This window comes from Podarcis raffonei, chromosome 11 (genome assembly GCF_027172205.1).
Source record: "Podarcis raffonei isolate rPodRaf1 chromosome 11, rPodRaf1.pri, whole genome shotgun sequence".
In the NCBI taxonomy this organism is placed as follows: domain Eukaryota; kingdom Metazoa; phylum Chordata; class Lepidosauria; order Squamata; family Lacertidae; genus Podarcis; species Podarcis raffonei.
In genome coordinates this window covers 62,208,379-62,234,015 of record NC_070612.1, presented here as the reverse complement: position 1 = coordinate 62,234,015, position 25,637 = coordinate 62,208,379, and the positions used below count along the sequence as shown (strand labels likewise).

The window sequence follows — 25,637 nt, the reverse complement described above, 5'->3', positions numbered from 1 at the left end:
TACTCTGATACACAGTCAGCATGCAATATACCGAAAACACTGTGTGTGTGTGTGTGTGTGTGTGTGTGTGTGTGTGTTACTACGCTGATACCCACACTGGACAACTGGACGATTGACTTGACATGTTGGCACACAAAGCTTTCTACCATGATTGGTGACAATGCAGTGATGAGAATGCCATTTGTATTCAGCCTTACCTCTTTTTTTCCTATTTCAAGATAGACCACAAATCAGGGGTGCAATTCTTTCCCATGCCTTCTTTTAATTTAAGCCATTCTAGCTATTACCACAATGTATTTAGGAATTACTGTACACTGCAATCCTAAACATGGAAACCCTATTGATTTGTATGGTGCTAGCTCCCAAATAAATGGGAACTGGCTTGCAGCCTTAATCTCTCTCTTTTTTTAAAAAAAGCAACGCGTATTCTGTTCTTGAAAATTAGAGCACACAAAGAATATGTCTGATTCTAGTCTTGGTTATTCCATTGATAATGGTGCTGAATGTAAATAACAGAATTTACACTGGTATGATAAGAACTAAAAGAGCTCCTGTAACCTTCTGCAACTTTGTGCATATTAGAGTTGCATGCACTGCTTAAATATTTTCTGGGCTACAGTAAAATTTAATTTGGGATGTCAGGATTTCTTTGCTCTCCATAAAATAATGGAGACACAATCAAATATTTCATCAGGGAATTCAAACCACTGTCCCAGATCTTCATAAATACTGTATTGTCTAAAATGACTTATCTCAGTTGCAACTTGGGCCCAGATTTATTGTACAGTTCATCAACTTCTCAGCATGCTGGATAATGAATGTTTCATTTACATTGCTAATTGACAAGCCATGGTTCCTTCAACCTTTAACCCTTAAGATGTATCACAGTATCACCATATGTCAATATAATTGCGTTTAACTTTGCAGATTTAAAGAACAGGACAAAACAAAAGCTTTAGTAGCTGCACATGAATATAGTTACATAGAAGGCCATCAAAAGGATAATAATAAATGTAGATGTGGACTTACACAATGGCAAAATCAGCAATCTAAGAAAAATATTCTCATGTTCTCTCTTAGTGTGTCAATACAATTACAAAAATAAAACCTTAAATTAGGATATTCTCATGCAAACTGTATTATATAGAGTAAAATCACTTCCTCGTGCTTACTGGAGGCATAGTCTCAGTCAAATATTAGAATATACACTTTACAGGTAAAATTGTTGCATGCTTAAAATTTGTGTCCTTGAGAGCAGCAAGAGGTTATAATATCATATCACAGAAGATGATGTATCAAAGATCAGGGTGGTGCCCAGCAATTGTCCCTCACAGGCCAGTAATGGTTAGAAATCCTGTGGGCCTATGCCTTCAAGTTTATTCCATAAACCAGTAGTTTCTCAGACCTATCTATGTTTAGACGGAACAGTATGAGAATGGCTATCTTAAGATAAGGATTCAGATGGCACTTGGAGTAAAGAATCCTTGGATGTTATCCATGCTGACTTACTGCCAAGTATTAGTATTTCACTCTGGTGAGAAACTCATGTGTCACTTGAACACAAGCTGTGGTTTATGTAACCCCAACAGTTATTTTGGTGGGAATGGACCCCAGAGATATATAAGCCACATCAGATGGTGAGAACCTCTGTGCAGCCTTGACCACAGAAAGTGCTACATGTTGGCCACAGCTCCATCTCCATCTTCAGGGGTCATGCTTGTTACTGAAAAAGTTCCCAGCAACCAAAGAACAAGGGAGCATAAGATAAGGCTTTGTAGCTTTCTTTGAGCTATTTAATAAAATATTTAGCCTTCACCCCATTTGTGTGCTCATTGTTTTCTGAATCTTTTTTAAAAAACCATTTCTCCTTTGGCAATATAGAGGTGCACCTAGGGCTATTCCAGTGCAAAAGTAACTTTTGCCACTAATAAAGTGTGTGTATTTGGCAGATTTGAACATCCAGAGGTGTGTCTAAGACCTCAATCTCTATCATATATGCTGATATAGATGTCGTGTGTACCATTGTACTACAGGACCTAGACAAAAAGATCACGAGTGTCCCAAGATGTTTTAAGGACCTCCTACCTTTCAAATTAAAAACTTTTATGGTGGAAGTATCTTAATGAACATGAGAAAGTTCAATTCCTTTGTAGAATTGACAGCTACTTTGGCCAATAGCAATGAGAAGGTCAATGTGTGCACAGCAAATAAACAGCATAAAAAAGATGGCCTTACAGACTAGTGAAATTAAAACAAAAAAAGAAGACTGTTAATTCATGAACTTGCTTTGGCTACTAATAGGAATGCCAGAAATTTAAATTTTCATGTTTCAAGTAAAAATATTAAATTAACTGCAAGATGACAACGAGCTATCAATTTGCTATCAATTCTAGGATAAACTCCCCAAGGAGAGGGAAAGTCACTATGCTAAATTCAACGGTGGAGCAGTCTTCTCCCTTAGGAGGTTGTGGACTCTCCTTCCCTGGAGGTTTTTAAGCAGAGGTTGGATGGCCATCTGTCATGCATGCTTTAGCTGAGATTTCTGCATTGCAGGGGGCGGACTAGATGACCTTTGAGTCCCTTCCAACTCTACAATTCTATGAAACCAGGATCAATTTTTTTCTACCTATTTTTTCCTTCCTTCAGAGCATCAGAACTAGGTACAACTAAAAGGAGGATTTCAAAGATAGTGGCCTATTGGTAATGGCATAAAATCTGAGGCACAACGGCTTGATTTTGTTTGTACAGAAATATGTACTCAAGAGGAGCAAATAACTTGTTTTCCTCTACTTTGAATGCACATCATTCCTTGAATCATCACAAAGTTTCTGCACTATTCTCCAGGTAATACTGACACCATTCACCTTGGTCTGAATGACTCTCTGACCATTCTATTATATGAATACCATTATATGAATGGTATCATATAACCATTACATTTATGTCCTGTTGTCATATGTATGTTGCTTATTGCAGCAAATCTTCAAATTATTTCTGCATGTGTTAAAGAGCCCAACAGAGAGACATTTCATATCCATGTCAATGTAACAATTTCCTATAGAGGCAGCTGTGACCTATTATGTGGTGCAAGATTAAGTGATTACCATATATCATCACCTTACATTGAGTTTTGTGACATTTAAGGTCACTTTTAGCCAATCCATATCTGTCATGGATGCTTTAGCAGAGATTCCTACATTGCAGAGGATTGAACTAGATGACCCTCAGGGTCTCTCCCAATTCTACAATTCTATGATTCGAAGGCACGAATCTTTATTGGAGATCAAGGGCACATTACAGCCATGCAGAAGCACTAACGGAGGGTGTAAAGCAGAGCAGGGGCGGAATGCAGGCCAAGGAAAGTCCTGATGATTGCACAGAGATACCTGGATGTCCACATTCGACTCCTAAGCACAAGGTTCCCCAATCCTAATCTAGCTCAATATGATCTGTTTACTGACCACCAGCATCTCTCAGTGCTACCTGAGGTCCTTAACTGGAGGTGCTGAGGAGGCAGCATAAAAATGGATGCAAAGCATCCATTCCGACTAAACATTCGGAAAAACGTTCTGACAGTAAGAGCTGTTCGACCATGGAACGGTCTCCCTCAGGAGATTGTGGACTCTCCTTTTTTGGAGGTTTTTAAGCAGAGGTTGGATGGCCATCTGTCATGGGTGCTTTAGCTGAGTTTCCTGCATTGCAAGGGGTTGGACTAGACAACCATTGGGTCCCTTCCAACTCTAAGATTCTATTATTCTAAGCATATGGCTGTCAGCATTAGGGAAGCAACATAGCTCTGTGGTAAGCATCTTCCTGTCATATAGGAGGTCCCAGTTTCAGTCCCTGGTATTCTCCAAGTAGGTTTGGGAATGTCCCACCTGAAAGCTGGAGAACTGCTTTCAGTCAATGTGGACAATACTGAGCTAGATAGACCAACAGTCTGACCACTTAAGAGTGCGGAGCTGATGATGCTGAGGTCGCAGGTTTGATCCCCATACGGGACAGATGCATATTCCTGCACTGCAGGGGTTTGGATCCTTGTGCTCCCTTCCAACTCTACAATTCTATGACTCTATTATTCAATATAAGACAGCTTCCTATGTTCCTGCAGTATCTCAAGAAGGTAGTGACTACTTAATGTAGACATAACCGCGATACCTTACACAGCAGTGGGGGAAATGCTTCAGTCTGCAGCAGAATATCTCAGTTCTTAATACTTTCAAAATAGTTAATCAGTGGAAACATTTTAGATTTTTCATCAGAATTTGTGTAAGGCAAATACACTGGTTTCCCCTCTATTGGTAAGTAGACAAATTGCTTTTGTATTCTCAGCCACAGTTGAGCAGCCTTACTCTAGCAGCTGACAAACACAAATTTGTGTTGCTGCAGCTAAAGAAACACCCTATGACATGAAAGTTGTGCAAAAGCTTTTGGGCCAGTAAAACATGCCAGACTACAAGTAATTGAGAGCAGTATAGCATGTGTGTAGCACAGGGGTGGGGAATATCAAGCCTGTGGGCCAAATTTAAGTCTTCCAGACCTCCTTTTCTGTGGGCTGTAACCAAGCAAGAGCCAGCTACCCTACACTTGACACCCTATAAGATGTCAGGTGTGGGACACAGCTAGACCACAAGGGCCTTGCAGGCACCACCAATGCATCAGTGGATCCAGCACCCACTCCTGGTGGAGTGGATCGAGTATTACTTTGTTACCCAAGAGGCAGAAGTAGCTTCAATCCATAGATAGAGCTGAAAAAGACTTGTCTCAAACCCTGAATAGCTGCTGTCAGTCTGTGCTGAAAATGGTGAGCGTGTGTTTTTTAAGGAAGCCTCCCTGTTTTCCTCACCCTCCAAAAGCCAATGTAAGCTGCATCAGAGCTCTGAGGGATGCTAATTAGTGCTAATATATGTGTGCTGGGCACTGAGCTAGATCCCTGAACCAGTCCCAAGGAAATAGGATTCTCAGTGGATTGAGGTATAAACATTTTAAGCTATTTTCTCCCCCAAAATTCTGATTCCAAGCATTGAACTCAGGGTCAACAGCAATGCACAGCGGCAAGAGGCAACATGAAGCTAGTCGCTACAGGGAGCAATTTAAAGTGACTTTCTCTTGGCAGCTGTTTGTGCATATTGGCCTGAAGATACTAAGATTACCAGCAACCTTAAACCACCTCAAGTGAACCAATATTGTTTTCCCCTGGCCACCCAATAGGTATCTGAAATGAGGAAGCCATCTCCCCAGAACCCATCACTGGGAAATGAATACTCTGAAACTTCTTGATTTACATTCAAAGGGAGCTGTTTTTGCTTGAGAGGAACAGAAAGATATGAAAAGCTTTTAACAACATACATCAAACTGTGCATTTGATGATATGAGTTAGATATATGCATATTTCAGTTGTCCATTTCCAGCTGCTTTTGTGGCATCAAACTTTTTTATGTTAACAGATCACATTATTATCACATTTAGAGAAGAGTAATGGCATAGGGTGTTGATACATCATTGGCAGCACAGAGTGCTATTTGAAAACATGCTTGTTCTTTGCATTTCTAATAGTGGGCCAGAGATACACTTGGGTTTTAGCATTAAGTTATTGCTTGCTAATAATAAAATGATTTAGCCCAAGAAATGAGCATAGGCTTCATAGAAAATGACTCATACCTTGAAAATTCTTAAAGCAGTCCTCTCTCAATGGACTAGAATGAACCAATATGGGACCAGGAAAGATGTGGGAAAGATACATGAGAGACTCAACACTCAAATAAATATATATATGGTTATATTCAATGAAACTGTCTTCTTTGTACAAGGACTACTGCTTGCACAACAGAACTTCCCCTCCCCCTTTTGTCCCCACTTGCCTCCTTCGTCCCAAATCTGCTCCAGGGGATTGGGGAAACCCAGAACAGATTGGATGAGGTGCATGGAGGAAGAGAGGGCAGGGAAGCTCCATTGTGCAAGCAGAACTCCTTGTGTGAATGGAATGACTTGCAGGATATGACCCATAAACTCAATTTTCCATGTGCCTATCTTTACAAAGCTGAGAATGCTCACTGGGCATGGAATACTGGTGGACTGTTGTGGGTAAAGGTGTATGCAGGAGGTGTCACTGTTTCTGCCTGCAGCAGGAAACATGAGAGGGAGGAGTGAGAAGCAAAGAAGGGGAAGGGCCACAAGCAGCTGGGTTTTAAAATGGTCACAGTTTCTTACCCGCAACTTCATTGAGTTTGGCTACAATAATGCAGGGAGGCACACAGAGTATCTGACAGCCTGCCTGCTGACAGAAGATCCCCAACCTGTATGCAAGCAACCTGGGGCTTTGAGGCGGCATAAGACAACCTATGGCCACCTTGTGTTATGTCAATCAACAGATTGGCTTATGAGTCCAGGCCCCACAAAATCCCTTATGTTGACTTTCTGTGGTGACGTATGTGGTGAGGGTCCACCCCCAAGTGCCAGAGTCAGTTGTGTGACCAATAACACTGTGAAGAACAAGACACATTTTTTGGTAAAGGGAAGGCAAAGGCCCCAGGTCTCAGCAGTCAAGCAACGAAACATAAAATTTCTTCCTGGCCCTGTCCACAAGGATCCACAGCAAGCCATACTGTGTGCAGACTGAACAGTTATCATACTGGTTGGGAGAAAAGGAAGGCAGTAAGAACACTGAGCCCAGCTCAGACAACCTCCCCTACAATCTGCTCTGGCCAGCCCCACCCCCAACTATCCCATATTGAAGCAACCAACCAAAGAGCATCAGCACAGCAAGTTAATTCACCCTTACCCTTACCAGTGCCAGGACACAGTGGTGGCCCTGTCAAGGGGCAGAAACATGACTTCCTTTCCCTACATATAATAGGTCAAAAAGTTAATGTAACAAAATGGAATAGAGGTTGGTTACCTTTGCTTCAAGAAATACTATTGTATGAAGAATTGTACATACAGTACCATGGTCATAATGCAAATATTAGAGCAGCTTTAGACATGAGCCTGGATACAAGGCTGCCACCCAAAATGGCAGCTCTGAATCAAGGCTTCTCCCCTTTCCCCATGACAACAACCGTGCAATTCCATACATGGCTGCTCTGAAGTAAAACACATTAAGTTCAAGGGGGCTTAGTATTCCAAGGCAAATGGGTACAGATTGCAGCCTTAGTTAAGAAATACCCATATACACTTGAATGAATATTATAGGGTGGAATTCCACACTAGGCTATATCAGCTTGCCCAGGTGATAACCCACCTCCCATGTGCTCTTTTGGAGATTCAAATTTGAACTTAAACATTTCAAATTTGAATTTTGAATGTGAAATCCTACCTCAAAATTTGGGTGCTTTAGACTTTTTGGAATATCTTAATTGCTTTGATTTTGGCAGAAATATGAAGTCTCAAAATCTGCCAACTTAAATAACACTGCGTGCCAGCTATCAAATATCGTCAAATAATAAAATAAACGATTTCAAGGTGTTCAACATAGATACCGTATTCAATGGATAGTTGAAAATTATTCAAATATGTAAAAAACTCTACAGGATAACTTTGAGAATTCTGAGAAGTAAATTCATTTCATCTTAGACAACAGAGTCTAACCCTTATCCACAGTCATAAATGTATATGGTTATAATGTAGCATGATGTTGTATTACTCAGTTGCTTCAATTTGAACCCATCTTTTTATCTTTTACTTTTTAGTAATTACTTGTAATGGAAGCAGATAATTAAGAAATGTTCAAGTTCAAGCATCAGAAACCAGCACCACAAAATTCGTTGAACCTGAACAGATATGTTATTGTTATTTCAGACATGAGTTTTAATATTTCCTAGGGTATCAACAGTATCGTAACTATCCTCCAAAGTAATCCACTTTATCGCTTAAACTTGTGAGGAGAGGGTATTCAGTAATGGATCTTTGGCTGCCCCATTTGTTCTTGGAAGGTGATTACTTAACTAGGAATATATCTGAGAAGATGAACTCACGGCATACTTCCTGCTGTACAATAGCTACATCATGAAGTCACCTACAGGCAAAGATTATCTGATGCTTTAAAAAGTATGATTTGTTTATGTGTGCAATGTTTTCAACATCTAAAAATATGATATATTTTCTTTTATAAAGAACGCAATTAAAATAATATATAAATATATACACACTGCAAATGTAGTAAAGATAACAAATTCATTTAAGCCCATTTAGGCACATTAGTAACACACCATGTGGCAGAAAGACTAGGACTACAAGAAGACCCCTTGGCGCTTTATTTTATATTAAATCCCTAATGGCCTCTCCTTATCTTTGCAAAAATATGCACACAAGTCCAGACTATGCAACCATTGAAGTGAATGGTTATTTATTTGCTAAACAAGAGCCCTATGTTTAATGTTCCTTAGACGTAAGGTACCCTGCCAAAGTCTCATTCCTACAGCTCCATACATCATTTATTTTACCCTAACTCCTCAGAAAAGGCACCGGGGGGGGGGGGAGAGAGAGCTCACAAGTTAGTCAGAATTTTGTTTCAAATGCCATTACTAAAAGATTAAACAGCAGCATATTTACTTGGTTTGCTGGCGTCAAATACAAATTTCTATAATCAGCCTGAATGCCATCTCTAAAATGCCATGTGAAAGTTTGTACAACAGCAGCAACATTTTAAATCATGTAATCCAAAGTTACACAAGGGGAAGCACATGTGAGTCTCCAAATTATGGTAACTGCTGAGTGCTGGGCAGTATACCTAGTACTACCTAAGGTAAAAAGTAAAGGCAAAGGACCCCTGGACAGTTAAGTCCAGTCAAAGGCCACTATGGGGTGCGGTGCTCATCTTGCTTTTCAGGCCAAGGGAGCCAGCGTTTGTCCACAGACAACTTTCCGGGTCATGTGGCCAGCAAAACTAAACTGCTTCTGACACAACGGGACACTGTGACGAGTGCCAGAGCACACAGAAACACCGTTTACCTTCCTGTAGCAGCGGTACCTATTTATCTACAGAAGCTGGGACAGAGCAACAGCAGAAGCTGGGACAGAGCAACAGGAGCTCACCTCGTTGCGCAGATTCGAACCTCCAACCTAGCACTACCTATGCCTGACCTGAGGACAAGATACAGAAAGAAAAAGGAACTCATAACTCTATAAGGACACACGGGGGGGGGGGTGTTCCACCAAAGACTGGGGGCCTAATACAGAAAAAAATAGTTCTTTTTACTACTGTTGAAATCTGGTTCAAAAACAAAACAAAAAATCTTGAGTAAGATCCTCAGAAGCCACATTCACAGCATATATTTAAAGCACTATGATACCACTTTAAGTAGTCATGGTTTCCCTCAAAGAATTCTGGGAGCCACAGTTAAGGAAGAATTGTTATGAGACCCGTTCCCCTAACAGAGATACAATTCTCAGAGGGTTTAACAATAAACCCATCTTCCCAGGAAATTCTAAGCACTGTACCTCCATAAGGGGGTTAAAGGTAAAGGTAAAGGGACCCCTGACCATTAGGTCCAGTTGTGACCGACTCTGGGGTTGTGGCGCTCATCTCTCTTTATTGGCCGAGGGAGCCGGCGTACAGCTTCCGGGTCATGTGGCCAGCATGACTAAGCCGCTTCTGGCGAACCAGAGCAGCGCACGGAAACTCCGCTTACCTCCCTGCCAGAGCGGTACCTATTTATCTACTTGCACTTTGACGTGCTTTCGAACTGCTAGGTTGGCAGGAGCAGGGACCGAGCAACGGGAGCTCACCCCGTCGCGGGGATTTGAACCGCCAACCTTCTGATCGGCAAGTCCTAGGCTCTGTGGTTTAACCCACAGCGCCACCCGCATCCCCATAAGGGGGTTAGGAGTCTCCTAACAACTTTCAGCACCCTTACCAAACTGCAGCTCCCAGAATTCTTTGGGAAAAGCTATGACGGTTTAAAGTGGTATCACTGCTTTAAATGTATGGCATAAATGTGGTTTTAGAATACAAGAATACCTATAACCCTTGATTAGTATGCATCCTTACACTAAATGGGTTTCTTAATGTTAGATGGGTGGAAGCTGGAAGTAAATAATACAAATTACAATATTTTTCAGTAACCCACAAGTTTGTGCCTCAGTTCATTTGAATGGAGCTTACATAGGAAATGAATTGATATTGACACAATTTATAAAAGAGTACTATGGATATAATCCAGATCAATGTGTCGTGTATATCTATGCCTTGGCCCAAAGTTAAATGTAAGAGCTACTTGATGCAATAAAAATTAGGTAGGAGTAACTCTCTCCGGATTGGGCCCTTGTCTACTGCAGCCACATATATCCTCATGTTTGGAAAGAATACTGGCCAGAATGCACCTGCTTATATTATGTCACATGTTCCCTGCAAAATAAATCAGAGATGCCACACATCATAACAGACATGTGTTTGCAGGTCTAGAGGCCATCTCTATGTCAGAAAAATGTCATATGTGAAGCATTTATTAGTGGCCTCTGTGCCAAGGCAATCTGAATACATACTACAATAAGATAAAGGGTAACAAGTGGATGATTGATTGATGCAAGTGCAAAAAGCTATCATTATGTTCACCAACACACACACACACAAGGCATGCACACACAGTTGCCCAGTAAATAGGTCTGAGTGACTTTTTAAAACCAAAAACCAAAACATGTAAATTGTAAGCTACACCCACTGAGGAAATATTATTCATCTGCTTAAGAGAAAACCAATTCTACTCTAAAGTCACTCTGATAAAATAGTTGTCATTTATAAGGAAATCCCAGTAGGGAACAAGCATATATATACTCTCAGGGTATAGTATAATGCAGGCCAAAAAGGGTAAAATGCAAGAGAAGAAATTGGCAGTCCCAGAGAGCAATATTTTGATATCACTTGGAGAAATCTCCCAGGAAAGGCAAACACCACAGCAAAGCTAGTCTCAATCTTCAGCTGTCACTTTCAAAAGCATTAACACTGCCAATTATACTGGCATTAGCAGACGTATCTGACAAATTTTTGTTTTGTCAAGTTCATATTTGTCACAAAGATGATGCCAGATCCAGTCAGAATGGCAGATACAAAACCTGCAGTCACATCCAGAATGCTTTGCAAGTTGTCTAATAACATATGATTTAAAATGCCTGGGAAAGAAATATGTCAGTCACAGGAAGTGCCACACATCTCATGCAATGCAGCAAACAACGCCGTGAGCAAAGCTAAACAATCCCATCACATTTCGCTTTCTCCTTACCTCCAAATTCATATACACAGTGCTAACAGCTACTTTTATTTCTCCATCTGACACCTCTTTTAGATCCTTGAGCATGGCCTCCTCAATCCTTAGCCCTGTGGGACAGACAGGAAAATTATTCATACATACTAAGAATCAGCGAACTGGAATGTAACAAAGAATTTGACTTTGAGAAGAATACTGGATGTTTTTGAATGCTGAATAATGGTTTTGTTTGTCATGCTAAGCAACCCGACAAATAACAATTCATTTCTACTCTGTAAAAAGTAAATCTGCTCCTTTTTTGCCTTGAAGGAAAACTGGGATAATTCACGGGCTCAATATTTTGCTGTACAAGCACCATAAAAGAGCAATGCAAACCCTCTTACACTAGACTTGGAGGAAAGGATTAGGTGGAAGTGTATTTCTACCCAGCTCTCTCCCAGCCCCAGGTAAGCCCTGTCTCCTTCCTCCTGCCGTCACCAAGGGAGGAAGCAGAACACTTCAATACAGAGCATTCTGAGGGCTGGGCAGGGCTGAGCCAGCCAAGGAGCCACTCTCTCCCCAATATACTCTCTTTACCATCACATGAAAGCATTGGTCCTGCCCCCCCTCCACTTCCCACTGCAGGTGCTTTGAGCAGCTGGACTGTGGATGCCTCAGTGGCCCTATCACTTTGCAAAGCCCAATAGCAAGGCGGTAGTTTGGATCGCGCTAAGAAACTGTGCCTGTTGGATCCACAGTGTCGAAATATCTAATATTTGACCTGTAAATATAATTGCCATGAATTCTATCTCACCCACCAGAATGCGGCCAAAACAGCAGCAGCAACACTCAAAAAGAAAAGCAACACAGTGTCATGCTCCTTTGAGTAAACAGACTATTTTAAATGTTCAAAAACTAAATAAATTGTGTGCATGAAATGAGAGCAAATGTAGAGCTGGGAGTCCTATCTTTTATGCCAACTTTTGTTCATCCAGCCCAGACACCGCGGTCCAGCTCCGAGGGCCTTCCTGGTGGTGGCACCTCCCTGCGAGAAGTGAGGTTACAGGGAACCAGGCAGAGGGCCTTCTCGGTAGCGGCGCCCGCCCAGTGAAATGCCCTCCCATCAGATGTCAAAGAAATAAACAACTATCTGACTTTCAGAAGACACCTGAAGGCAGTCCTGTTTAGGGAAGTTTTTAATGTTTTATGTTTTATTGTGTTTTTAATATTCTGTTGGGAATATTCCCCAGAGTGGCTGGGGAAACCAAGCCAGATGGACAGGGTATAAATAATAAATTAATTTATTATTATTATTATTATTATTATTATTATTATTATTATTCAATCCCCCCAGCTGCATGCGCAGCATACCAATGTTATGTTGGAGGGCCACACTTCTTCCATCAACTTCCTGTAAACCAGGGGAGAGGACCCTGTGGCCCTTCAGATGCCCCAGCCAGCATGGCTAATGGTCAGAGATCATGGAAATTCTAGCCCAACCATATCTGCAGGTGATAGTGGCCAATGGAGTGGCAGGGACAGGGATGCACTGACGGCCTGACTTCCAAATGCTCAATGTTGCTTCTGGTTATCACATGACAAAGCAGCAAGGCAATTGGGAGCTTGGTGCAGGCAGAGCGGCAGAACCAATCCGCCAGTCTCCCACCACTCTGCTTGCACTGCACCAAGTGCCCACTGCCCTGCCTCTCTCCCTTTTGGTAACCAGCAGTGGTGTGCAGCACTGGGAAGCCATTTAACAGCCATGCCCTATCGGTCATGATAAAATACACTGCACAAGTTTCCACACTTTTCTTTCATAGACAGTATCACCACCTATGAAAAGATACTATGCATGCTGCTCATCGATCCTATAATCACGGCATGTGGTGAAAGGTTGGTGGGATTTTTGTTTCTGTGTGTATATGGTGCTTTAAAAAACATTTAATGGGTGTCCTAATTTTATAGAATGTCATGTTCCAATCCGTCTAAAAGTAGGAATCAAAAGTGAAGAGCAGGGGAGAAAAAAACCCTTTACCATCAGCATGGAGATGAACTTCCTGTAGAGCGGTGATAATATCCTCTCGAGGCAGCAGCTCTGGGAATTTCTCCTCTAACTTTGAAAGCACTTCTTCCTGGTCTCTCGTAATTTGTTCAGGATCCATGGCTAAAGAGAGGATGCTCCCTGAAGTGTTGACCAGAGAAAGTTAGCCCAGAAGACAGAAACTAATATTCTTTCCCACATCAGCCCTAAAATTCATGACTATTTAAAGAAATGGCCTGCTATCCTTTTATTTCTTTTCAGTCTTTCTTATTCATAGCAGACTACTTGAATCTCCACATATTGTGCATTTTCTTGTTTATATAGCTTTGAACCATTCCTTCTACCACCACCAAGGAAAAATTATTTGCTTTTTAACAGCCGGGGGGGGGGCTTTTAAAGCCACAATCAACTGATCCAGAGAGAAAAACTTATCCATATGATACATCTAAAAGTATGGCATGAAAAGAGAAAATCAATTATTACATATTTTAAAGCAATTGGCTCAGAGTTCACAAAGTGATAGGTAACAGCAGCCAAGTTGTAAAGCAACACAGGCTCATTAGCTTAGAATTAAAGCTGACTAGAAGATCAGCACTGATTTGTGAGCCTAATTGTACAGAAAAAAAGATCAAGAAGGCTATGCTTCAATACAACTACAGTAACATTATTTGATTAATTTTATTTTAATTTATCACTTGTCAACGCAGTGTAATTAAACAATTGGTAACAAATTAAACAATAATTGCACAACAGCTTTTGCCAAACCAATTCAGGATCTCAATTACAACAAGACATAAATGCTGAGACTGCGCACATCTATACATGTTGTGGGTAGCAAAAGCAATATACAGAAAAGTAAATTGAAATGGATTATTATTTTAAAGAATCAGCTTCTTAACCAGTTGCATATGAAAACATTCAGAATGCCAACGCATACCATTCTCCCTCTTCCAAAAGATGAATCTGTCTAAAGTTGTGGGGAGAAGTATCAGAGGGATGGGGAAAGAGGACAGTGCTAAATATACTCTCATTCTGTTTTTTAATGCTTTGATGACTGCCTTGTTCAGAATGGTCACTGTTCATTCATTCATTCCTGGCTAGGTTCTCTGCACATCAGTCTTAGCATTAGGTGCACAAAATTCAGATGCTGTCCTGGCAAAGAAGTCACTTTTTATTTGTTTGATTCTTTGAATGTGACATAAAACAGCTACGGAGAGGTGCCATGGATTTGAAATAAAAATGGAGTCCCCTCCATCTGTTCAGACAAGAGCTCCTGTTGTAGATTACTTCTAGAAAACGTCCAACAGCAGGAGATTCTCCTGCAGAGGACAAGGACTAAAGGCGGTAGTGGTGAGGAGTATCTTTTTTAACCAAAAGTTCTTACTGGATTCCTTTTCTCTCCTAAAAGTGCTGGGGGGGGGTTCCACTCTTTCTTGCCACCCTCCGAAAATCTTAGCACTGCCTGACTGTATTTTAAATTTGTTTTCATGGTTTTGGAAAATCCCCTTCCCTTTTTCAGAGTGAAATCTATGAAAGGTTACTGATGCAATTCACTCAGCCTTTGTGACCATATAAGAAAAGGGTGAGCCATCCATTCTGCAAACAACATTCTTTTCAAATGCTAGCTTTCCTTCTAAGCTTCTAAAAGGGAACTTCTTATAACAGTCAATGTGAGCAACAAAAAAATAAAATTACCCCCCACCCAATCACTGGAAGCCCCCTTAGACCATCCACAGCAATGGATGGAATTTTGGAGTCTGCATCTAATTTATGCCATGAGTTACAATGGTGGTTTCCTTTTTAAATTTGCCTGTGTTTACATGTTACAATCTGTGCTCCTTGTGGCATCCTTCAAAGCCTTATACAAATAAACAGAAGGAGGTATTTCTGAGAGTGCACTGACCCAAGATACCTGACAGTCAGTTTACTGAATTACATCCTTGCCAGCTGGCTCCCACGAAAAAATGTAATGATTCAGCAATTTAATGGATCCTTAGTTTGGCACCAGTCCCCTAGTAAACGGCTCTCGGGAAATAAAATTATACAGGCTCAAGTCTCTGGCAGGTTTTCTAATTGTTTGCTTCTGGCATAAGCCCAGAAATGGGGCAGGCCTTGACTCACAGTAGAGCCTGTCTTGGAGTATTTTGATTCTTGAAGCAGGTTTTGATAAAGTCCGCCGGGAAAAAGTAATTTACTGTGCATATGAAGAAATGACAAAGATATCAGGGAAAAGCAGGTCTTTAAAACAATTTGAACATGAAACCTACCTCACAGTAAGTATAATCTTTGCACAGATATGTCTGTTATCATAGCACTGCTGGTGCTGATTCCTTTACAAATATCATCTCTTTCTAGCTGTTGATGGATTTGCATACTTTTATTTTTTACCTTTATGAAGCCTAAGGGCTGAAATATATTATAATGAGATTGCATTTTAAAAAACAAGCATTTAGTGCATAGATAAGGAACTAGTTTAAAAAGCAAACATTTATTGTTTAAAGGCTAAGCTTTTTATTTAGTCTTATCTATGCACTAAATGCATTCTGTGGTGCTGATGTTTCCAAAATGTTCACAAAAATCACACTCATTCTTTTGAGCCCAAAACATCAGCACCGACAGAATGTGTTCTCCTAATTCAGAAAGCATTCCCCCTCACTCTGAATAGGCTTTGTTTTCCTTCAGTAATATTGACATAAAGCTAAATCTGATTAGTTATAGAGCATCTAGACTTCATCACATTCAGTATGTGGGCGTTTCAGGATTCTAGGTGGGCGGGAGGGGGTTCTACAGCACAAGCTGAATCCTCCTTCCACCGAGCACTGGTGGGTGGTAAGGAAATTTTACCATCAAGAAATATGCATTAGTGGATGGTAGGTATAATAAGGTTGACTACCCCTTATCTAAAGCTTTATGGTGTGCAGCAAGTGAATAGAGGTAATTCTCTTCCTAAAGAATATAATTCAGGGTCACACAAAGCAAACAGAAAGGAAAGGAGTAGATTCCCAATAGACTTGTAATTGCCACCAGAATAGATCCTATGTGAAGAACGTTATCTAGAAATGAATGCTGGGGAGAGCCAGGAGAGGGGTGTCCTATCCTCTCCACCCTGCGTGGTTCACACATGCTTTTTCACAGGGAGTTTGACTATCTCGCCATCACAGAATACTGGACTAGATGGACTCTAACTGGATTTTTGCCCCTGCTATTCTGTTTACATCATTTTATGCTAGCTAGGACGCAAGCCTAGGCAGCCACATGGATTACTACACAGAGGACAATGCTCTGCTTGAGGTGGTCCTCTGTTTCAAGTTCAGTCCAAGTTCAGTCTAAAGACAAAGAACCAAAATAGGGAGACCAACAACCTTATTGTTGTCCATCAGCAATGAGCTCCTGGACAGCAGCCTGAGGAGGCACACAGGTCACCTAATCACTATGCTAAGATGTACTGTATTTATATTTAAATTACAGTCAAAGCCACTCAACCTCCAAGGAAGGAGAGTCCACCACCTCTCTTGAGAATCCACTGTTCCACTGCTGAACAGCTCGTACTGTCAGAAAGTTTTCCTGATAAAAACAGACTTTCTTATTCCAAGAGGCTTTTGGGAACTGACTGCTTTTAATGAAAGGGCAGGTGCGGTGCTGTTTTCATTGTAATTATCTGTTTGTTTTTAATCGATCATAGACACACACACACACACACACACACACACACACACACAAATACATGGTTATAGTTAAGAGCTGTCGGTGCCAGGGTTTGTGGGTGCCAGACTTCCGTGAACTCCTGGTTCTGAAAGGTGTTAGAATCAATGCTTGGCATGTTAAAATTAGCTGCTGGATTTAGCAAAGTTTTAAATTAATGTCAAACCAGCTTCCTGGGTTCAGGAGATTGCCTGAGACATGGGCCATTAACAGAGAACAAAGACAGGGAGAGGGACCATCAGCAAAGCAAAGACTCTGTGCCACTCGGCGAATGGGTGGAGCCCTTCCCTGAATTCTGAGATAGTTAGCAGAGACGAAGCAGAGAGGAGAGTAGGACTGCAGGTGTGGATGATGTGGGATGGTGGAAAATAATGCCAGTCTGTTAAATGCAGCAAACTAGAGAAAGGGACAAAGAGCCATGGCTGGTGTCTTTTTGAATCCTAAATTGTGCCTATAGAGGAAGCAAGACCCTCCTGGAGTGTAACGCTGGGAACCCCTCCATTGTAGGCTCAGGTTGTATATATGTGCAAATAAATCCTATATTATAAAAACACCACAGTCTCTGCTGTACCTCATTTCCAAATGGAAACAGATCGTGAGCAAAGCATGTCTGGAACTCCCTGGAATGGGTCAAAGATGGGAGTAGCAAGTAATGATATAGTTTTAATTCTATCAATGTTTAATTGTATTTTAATGATTTTTTCCCTGTGTTTTCAGCGGTTCCTATTTTAGCTTAAAGCCCCTGTCAGGAAAGAAGCTGGGCTATAACAACAACAACAACAACAACAACAACAACAACAACAACAACAACAACAACAACAATTTCTAAATTTGCATTTCATCTATACATAAGTTAACCTCTAAAAAATATGCACATCCAAGTCCTCTTTTGCCCTCATTATGGTGATGCAGTTCCTCCTTTTTGTTTAAATAGTTTAAATAGTCACCCTAAGGATGGCAGAGGACAAAATTAGGTCATATACCTTTGATAATATTCACTGAGTGCTATGACATTTATTTTCAAATCCAACATGTCCCAGAAACAAAGCTAGACACGGAAGATATTCTCCTACCCAACTGACATGCAGATATCTGCACTTAACACCCTAGTCATTCCTATTTTTAAATGCACATTTTTATTGTTCCACATAATGTTACTCTTTATCAAACTCTTTGCACCCTGCTTCCTTCATGCAGCTTCCTGTGGTCTTTCAAGGGATTGTTAACCAAAGAATGGATCACAGTCTCTCTGCATGACTGGATTCAGAAACACTCCATTAAGCCTTTCAGTATTTAATATAAAGAACAATCTCTCACCTCTGAGAAGATGAGCCAGTTGCCGAGTGATTAACTCTGGTGCCTCTTGGAGAATCTCTTTTGCTACCAGAGAGGAAGAGGATGCTGAGGTCTCCAGGTTGCCATCACATCGCTCTTCAGGGTTGATGACTCTGACAACAGCTGATTCCAAATTTTTATCTTCACTATAAAAGCAAAGGTTTCAAAAGTTTTCTTCTTTATGCCATTTCTCTGAACTATATGGCAAAGTCATCTAAATGCAGTTAGTTGATACTATGCAGTTAAGCAACACAATGATAATCCCATTCCATTCTGGTCATTATTATTTAAGATGCCTTGAAAAGAATGCCAGCACAGAAATCGCCTTTATATGTCTGTCACCCACTCCTCCCAACAGGATGGGTTCACAGGGTTGTTACACAAGCTGCACTTTGCATTTTGTCAGAAGCTGAAAAAGAGGAAGTTTGATTCACAGTTCTTCCTTTTATTACTTCCTGCATTGTGCAAAGAAGTTCCACAGGATATGCACACTGGCATATTTTAAATGGTGAGATGGAGAGGCATTCTTTCTTACGAGTAGCCTCCCTGCCCTCCCTGCTAGTCCCAGAAAACACTTGACTTATGATCTGTGAATACAGACAAAAAGTAACCCAAAATTAATTTTGCTTAAGGGCTCTTTGTCTCATCCCTCCAACTTCATCCTCAGTGTATCTTTGGAAGGAGGACAACTGCTGTGTGCCAGTTTTCAGTCATGTGCTGTCGGAGAGGAAGCAAAGCATCACCCACCCCCCCCGTTCCCCATCTATTTCTGCAGAAGGGTGGAGTTCAGCTAGTTGCCAAATGTGGCTTCCCTTTAAAGATTTACTGTGGGGAAAGTAGGGTAGAAACCAGAATTGAAGAAATGAAGGAAGAAGGTGCCAGTACTGCGTACCTTGAGTACTCCCAGGAAAAAACACTTTTTATTCGTCTTTTAAAAAGCAACAATTTTTTGTGTAAAAATAATCCAACTGACATCAATTGGTGGGGGGAGGGGGCTCAATTCTCCCACCCACCCTGAAACAAATATCATCTCCAGAGGAAGAGCTGAGGACCATAGCACAGGAAGAAATGCTTAAATTCTGCTGTCATCTGAATAAACTATTAGCTGTGCCCTCAGCTGATGCAATTTCCATTTTTTAAAATTTTGCATTTTAGCTGCACAACTGCATTTCACATCACACCTCATTTGGCCCTTAGGGTGAAATCCAACATAGCACTAAGTCTCTCGTTCTGTCAGTGCAAGGATTTCTTCTTGTGCAACAGAGCATTATCCCCCACACACCCTTAATCTGTTCTAGGGTTTCGCCCACCCCCTGCAGCAGACCTGAAGAGGGTGTGGGGCTCACATGGGGGGAGGAGAGAGGGGAAAGTCCCTCTGCCAAGTGGAAATCCATATGCTGATGGGACACAGTAGTTGAAAAGCACTCAGCCTTTAATGTGTTCTTGATGATGTCATTCATGAGCACTTTGTCATTATAACAGCTTTGTATGGGTGCATGAAACACAGGGCCCTTCTGAGCAACCCCATCCAGAAATTCTGTGCTCTATTCACAGATCAAACAAGGGAAGGGTTCACAGCACCCCTCAAAACTGGGCATTCTTGCACCACTCAGAGCATATGGGCAAGAAAGAGATATAAGCAGAGAGAGAGATAAAAAGATAGAACATTCATGCATCTATGACTTGAGTGTGTGATCTCCAACATGTGATCTTTGTAATCACATGAACTGTGTAAATAGGTACAGAAAAGTTAAGGGGTTTTGTTGTTTTAACTGTTTCATTGCATATTCATCAACAGCTTGCAGTCTGATGAGAACAAAGGCAAGTCTCACACTTGGGATTTTCAAGATTTACCAAGGGTAAATATTTGCCAAGTTCACGTTTGCTAGTAATCAGATATGGAGCATGATACCTTGTTAGTGCACTGCTGTTCACAAGCGTAAGAGACAATTTCCCTTCATTGTTCAGCTGATACAAATTGATTTCATCACAGAAGATATGGAGAGACTCTGGGAGATTCAGTTCCTCCAAAATAAACCTCGTTTCTGTGCAGTAGCAGAATTCTCTTCTTGGTATGTTCAGTACAGGCAAGCACAGAATGTTAGGTGGACTGACCTGTAAGCAGAGAATCCCTGTGAATTAGAAAGCACTCAAAAACTGTGAATAATTTTTCATAATGGACAGGCTTGAACTTAAAACTTTTCATCACTGCAATTTCATACATTACTTTCTTCTTTCTCAAGTGGGGGGGGGAGGTATACATCAGGGTGTACAAGAGACATGAATGGTGAGGGAACTACCGAAGTGACTTGCAACACCTGTGCCGTATTTGCCTTCCTGCCTGAAAACATGTGAAACTACACCAGCAGCAAGTGCAAGTTGCCTTGCTGGAAGAGAAGGTCCAGCAACCTGAGGCCCACGTATCTAAACTTCAAGCTACTGGGCAAGATGAGGAAATTCTTGCTCGATCAGAGTGGACTGTCCTGGAACAGAGATGCAGGCACGGTGCCCCTTGGGAAGAGGAAGATCACCCAAGGAGGGATGTGTCACAAAAAAGCAGGACTGTGAAGTGTGGTGATGGCAGGTATCATGGACTTGTTGGATGCAGTGGAGTGTTGGGAGGCACAGCCAGAGAAGCCCCTAGGGAACCTCCAGGGGAAGAAGGCTCCAAGCCAGGGGATTGCTGGTGGGGTGACAATGAGTGGTCAGAAGGAGAAAGAGCAGACTGGGGGAGGAGGTGCCAGCAGCAGAAGAGATGGCAGGGTTTAGTGAACAGGAAGAGGCTGTGGCAGAGAGACTGCAGTGACTCTGCAGACTCTGAGAGACTCTGACTCTGAGACTGCAGCGGAGGCTGGAGGGGAGGGTGGCCAAGAGGCAGAGTGGAGACAGGCTGCCGAAGAATCCAGGGAGTCTCCCCCTCCTGCTACGACCAGCTCCTCTCCCCACTGGTCATCCAGAACTTGCAGAGAAATAAAACAGGCAGAGCAGAGAGGGGTTGTGTGCAGAGGCAGCCTGGGACTGTGTGGGGAAGACCCTGGAGAGGAGGAGTCCTAGTGGGCACTCTACTCTGCCTTGGGCAGACCAAGACCATACCTGGAGTACTATGTCCAGTTCTGGACACCACAATTCAAGGATATTAACAAGCTGGAGTGTGTGCAGAAGAGGGCAACTAAGATGATAAAGGGTCTGGAAACCAAGCCTTATGAGGGACGGTTGAGGAATTGTGATGATAATAGTGCAAGGCAGTCAGTCTATGGGCAGTTAAGGACAATGCATACAAGTGTAGACAGAGGTAGACATCCTTGACTCAGGGAAAACTACACAACTGAGATGGCTTTTGGATGGCTGTGATGAATCTATAAGGGGGGAAATGCAGGCAATAAAGCAGTGACCCAGCATTAGTTCCCCAATCATAAAATCAGAATATTTTATTATTGATCTCATCCAGTTTTATAGTTAGGTGAAAAAGATCAACATGTTACAATGGGCTTATAATTATTTTAAAATATAGTGTAATATCTGTAGAAAATACTTTACCTTTTCAAGATAGTAGGCATATGTTAAAGCTGAAATAAGTGAATCCAAATCACAGGTTTTATTTCCAAGTACTACATGTACTTTATCCAAATGTTTATTTCGACTCTGGAACAGAAGACAGTTTTTAAATAGTAGACGGAAAGGGAATAGAGACATAAGATATCTTTCAAAATAACTAAATATTTTGCAAAGTTGATCTGATCCCAGACTTCTCATTCTTAATTGTCAAAGCTTTTTTCTTCACTTATTCATTTAAATTATTTTGCACACAAAATAATTGTAAGTTTGGGTGAGTGAGGACAGGAGTATTTCTGACCTTGCATAACCCAGGATACTTCACTACCCCACAGAGTTCCTTCCCACAGATATGCATACATGTATACACAAATACTTTTGCACCTCACAGCAAAACTACTAGTGTGTGCAGTAAACCCACAACTTTCTGTGCTCATATCCAATACTTGTTTTAAATAACCTAAGTCCACAATGGAAGCCCAGATGGACAAACCAAAATGAAAAATAGCGGGACAGCACAGACATGCCTTTAAGCAAAATAAAAAATAATAAAAGATTCAGAAGAAAGCATTAAGTAGAATGATTAATGATGCAAAACATATCAAGAGATGTTGAAGGAACTGACTGTGATCAGCCTAGAGAAAAGAAGCCTAAAGTGTCCCTGCATATTTAAAAAAGCTTTAAAGGAGACGAAGAAGGCCAGGCCTCTGCCCACTGCACCTCACACCATAGTTTCAGGTGTGCCTTCTGCTATCCTTAAGACTGCAGAATCAGATACCTGTATTGACTATGAATTTCTAAAATTAGTGAAATCATATGAAAATCAAGATGTTAAAATGAATAAGAAATCTTTGACATTTGGGCAGCTGCCAAATATAATAACATAATGTTTAGAGAAAACTAGTAACAAATCATGGTTGAATGTGCATTAGTGGTAAAAAAAAAAGTGAAAAAGAACAAGTTCGAAATACAGGTAAGATGTCATGGGAAATACTCCTATTATTTGTATTCATCATTAGACTTGGTGAACCAGAAATAAATGCTAAAGGAGTTATGGGAAAACTCCCATAGTTTAATCATTATTCCAAATATGTCCAAGTGAATTAAATCATGGAAGGAAGAGAATCAAGCACCTGCACAGCTGAGGAAGTGCCTTTTCTTCTATCATTATAGCCTCCACAGGAAGCTTTGTTGTTGTTGTTGTTGTTTAGTCGTTTAGTCGTGTCCGACTCTTCGTGACCCCATGGACCAGAGCACGCCAGGCACCTCTGTCCTCCACTACCTCCCGCAGTTTGGTCAAACTCATGCTGGTAACCTCGAAAACACTATCCAACCATCTCGTCCTCTGTCGCCCCCTTCTCCTTGTGCCCTCCATCTTTCCCAGCATCAGTGTCTTCTCCAGGGAGTCTTCTCTTCTCATGAGGTGGCCAAAGTACTGGAGCCTCAGCTTCACGATCTGTCCTTCCAGTGAGCACCCAGGGCTGATTTCCTTAAGAATGGATGCGTTTGATCTTCTTGCAGTCCATGGGACTCTCAAGAGTCTTCTCCAGCACCATAATTCAAAAGCATCAATTCTTCGGCGATCAGCCCTCTTTATGGTCCAGCTCTCACCTCCATACATCACTACTGGGAAAACCATGGCTTTAACTATACGGACCTTTGTTGTCAAGGTGACGTCTCTACTTCTCAAGATGCTATCTAGGCCTGTCATTGCCCTTCTCCCAAGGAGCAGGCGTCTTTTAATTTCGTGGCTGCTGTCACCATCTGCAGTGATCATGGAGCCCAAGAAAGTAAAATCTCTCACTGCCTCCATTTCTTCCCCTTCTATTTGCCAGGAGGTGATGGGACCAGTGGCCATGATCTATTCACTGCTTTCCAGTGGGTGGTTATGTTGGTTTGCTGCAGCAAAGCCAGCCAAGGAACCAATGAAACTGTCTTGTATTGTGTCACCCATTTGGCTCATAATTGTCTACACTGACTGGCACCTGCTGTCCAGGATTTCAGACAGGCACATTCTGAGCCCTACTCAGGGGGGCCAGAGACTGAGCCTGGGACTTTCTCCATGCAGAGCAGATGCTCTGAGCTACAACCTTTCCCAAAGACAGAGGATGAAGCATCTAGCAGCTGATGTTTTAGGACTATGAGATTCTGCCTTATAATAATGTAATGGATCATTGGTCTATCTGGCTCAGTAAGGTTCACACTGACTGAAAACAGCTCTACTTGTAGATGCTGAGCATTGAACCTGGGACTTTCTGCACACAGAGCAGAGGCTCTACCAGCTAGGGTGGCCCTCAAGGTACCCTAGTCATTAAGGGCCCACAAGACTCATTGTTGTTTCTGTTCAGCATTAGGACTCTTCACACGACCAACTGCACCTGCCTAATAATCAGGTTTACATGATTAGCCAAGTCACCTAAAAGAAGCTTTGAAAAATCGTAACTACTGTGTGGCCAGAATAAATTACTTCCAGCAGCTTCCACAAAAGGCCACAGTGCTGTTGTTTTCATGCTAGCAATTCAAAGGGCATCCATAACTTTTGTGAAATGAAATAGGATTACACAGAAATATGATATGTCTCCCAATAAATATGTTGGGTTTTTTAAAAAAATCAAAAATCTGAAATGCCTGCTCTACTGTCTTTCTGGATAGACACAGCTGTTGTATGTATTTTATAATTTTGCAAAACAAATGTAATCAAAACAAGTTTTTTATAGTATAGCCAAGTATAGTATAGTATTTTACAGTATGTCCTTCTTCCTCTTCCTTGCCAACTGTCTCTTCAGAAGCTAAGAGAGTTATCAGTTCTCTCAAGGCGCCACCCTTTTTTTCCAGCATTGATTATTCTGGGTGGGTAACAAGCAATGAAAATGTCATATTGCCCTGCCTGTCTTCCTGTTACCAAGATTGTTACCTCTTAGCAAAAACAATGTATAAATCATCCTCCTGGAGTAGTTGTTTGAAAACGCCCCTGTTGTTACCTTTAGTAATATGATCCTTCACTTTTTATATTTCTAATTAATTCCACCAATTTCTGCTAAAGCGCTGCAGTTTACACTATTTCAGATGTATATATTTTATTTCTCTGATGCAGCAGACATTCTGAAAAATAGTTCTTCTCCCTTGTATGTTCAACTGAACTATAATGGTTCTGTTGGTGAAAACATATTTTGCTCTTGCTCTCCAGTATAATCAGAACTATTTCCTTCTTTGAGATAATAATGGTTGTAATTCAGCTTTCTTTCGTCTTCCCACACATGTATATATTTAGCCTGCAGACATTCAATTAGCTATTAGAAGATATTGCAAGGTCAAACTTGAAATTTTCTCTTCAAGTTCAGAGAAAACTTCCTAAGGAACTGATTCTGCCTGGAGGAATCCATCTTCAGCCACAAATTCCCCGATCAATAAACACACACAAACTCCCAAGTTAGTGAGGACTAGGAATGAGATGCAACCTTGGCAGCTGATCTGGATTTATGGCTCATAATAAAACTTGCATTTCTCCATGACCAAGTATTTTCAGATAACGACTAAAGGACTTGTACATTGTTTTGCAAGGAATTAGCCAGTAATTGATTTGTAATTATACACTGTCACACACAGTAGACTAAACACTGGCAAGTTCCACTAAAATATCAGAATTAATACTGATTTCATAACCAAATGAAGATGTAAGATCAGCTTGTGTGTCTTTTTAAAAGGCTTCCGCCATACGTATTTCTTTCTACAAACCAAGGTGACATTCAGCCTACCACAGCAAACACCAGTAGCAATGCTAACAGCCTACAATGTTTTTTAAAATTCCTCATTAATAAAGCCACCTT

The 25,637-nt window shown here is 41.3% G+C and overlaps 1 protein-coding gene across 8 annotated transcripts in view; it reads right to left on the bottom strand.

The window, feature by feature from the left end:
* Positions 1-25,637, bottom strand: part of PRUNE2 (prune homolog 2 with BCH domain) — a 129,334-nt gene that overhangs the window by 78,427 nt on the left and 25,270 nt on the right. For all 8 annotated transcript variants that reach the window (XR_008332656.1, XR_008332657.1, XM_053407729.1 and 5 more), the window contains exons 2-6: positions 21,796-21,900; positions 20,171-20,373; positions 18,241-18,404; positions 13,216-13,362; positions 11,217-11,311 (exon numbers count right to left, since the gene is read on the bottom strand). Coding sequence is in view for 6 of the 8 variants with exons in the window: in XM_053407729.1 (XP_053263704.1) it covers positions 11,217-11,311; positions 13,216-13,362; positions 18,241-18,404; positions 20,171-20,373; positions 21,796-21,900 (714 nt within the window). In the remaining 2 variants the exon portion in view is untranslated. The remainder of the gene's footprint in view (positions 1-11,216; positions 11,312-13,215; positions 13,363-18,240; positions 18,405-20,170; positions 20,374-21,795; positions 21,901-25,637) is intronic.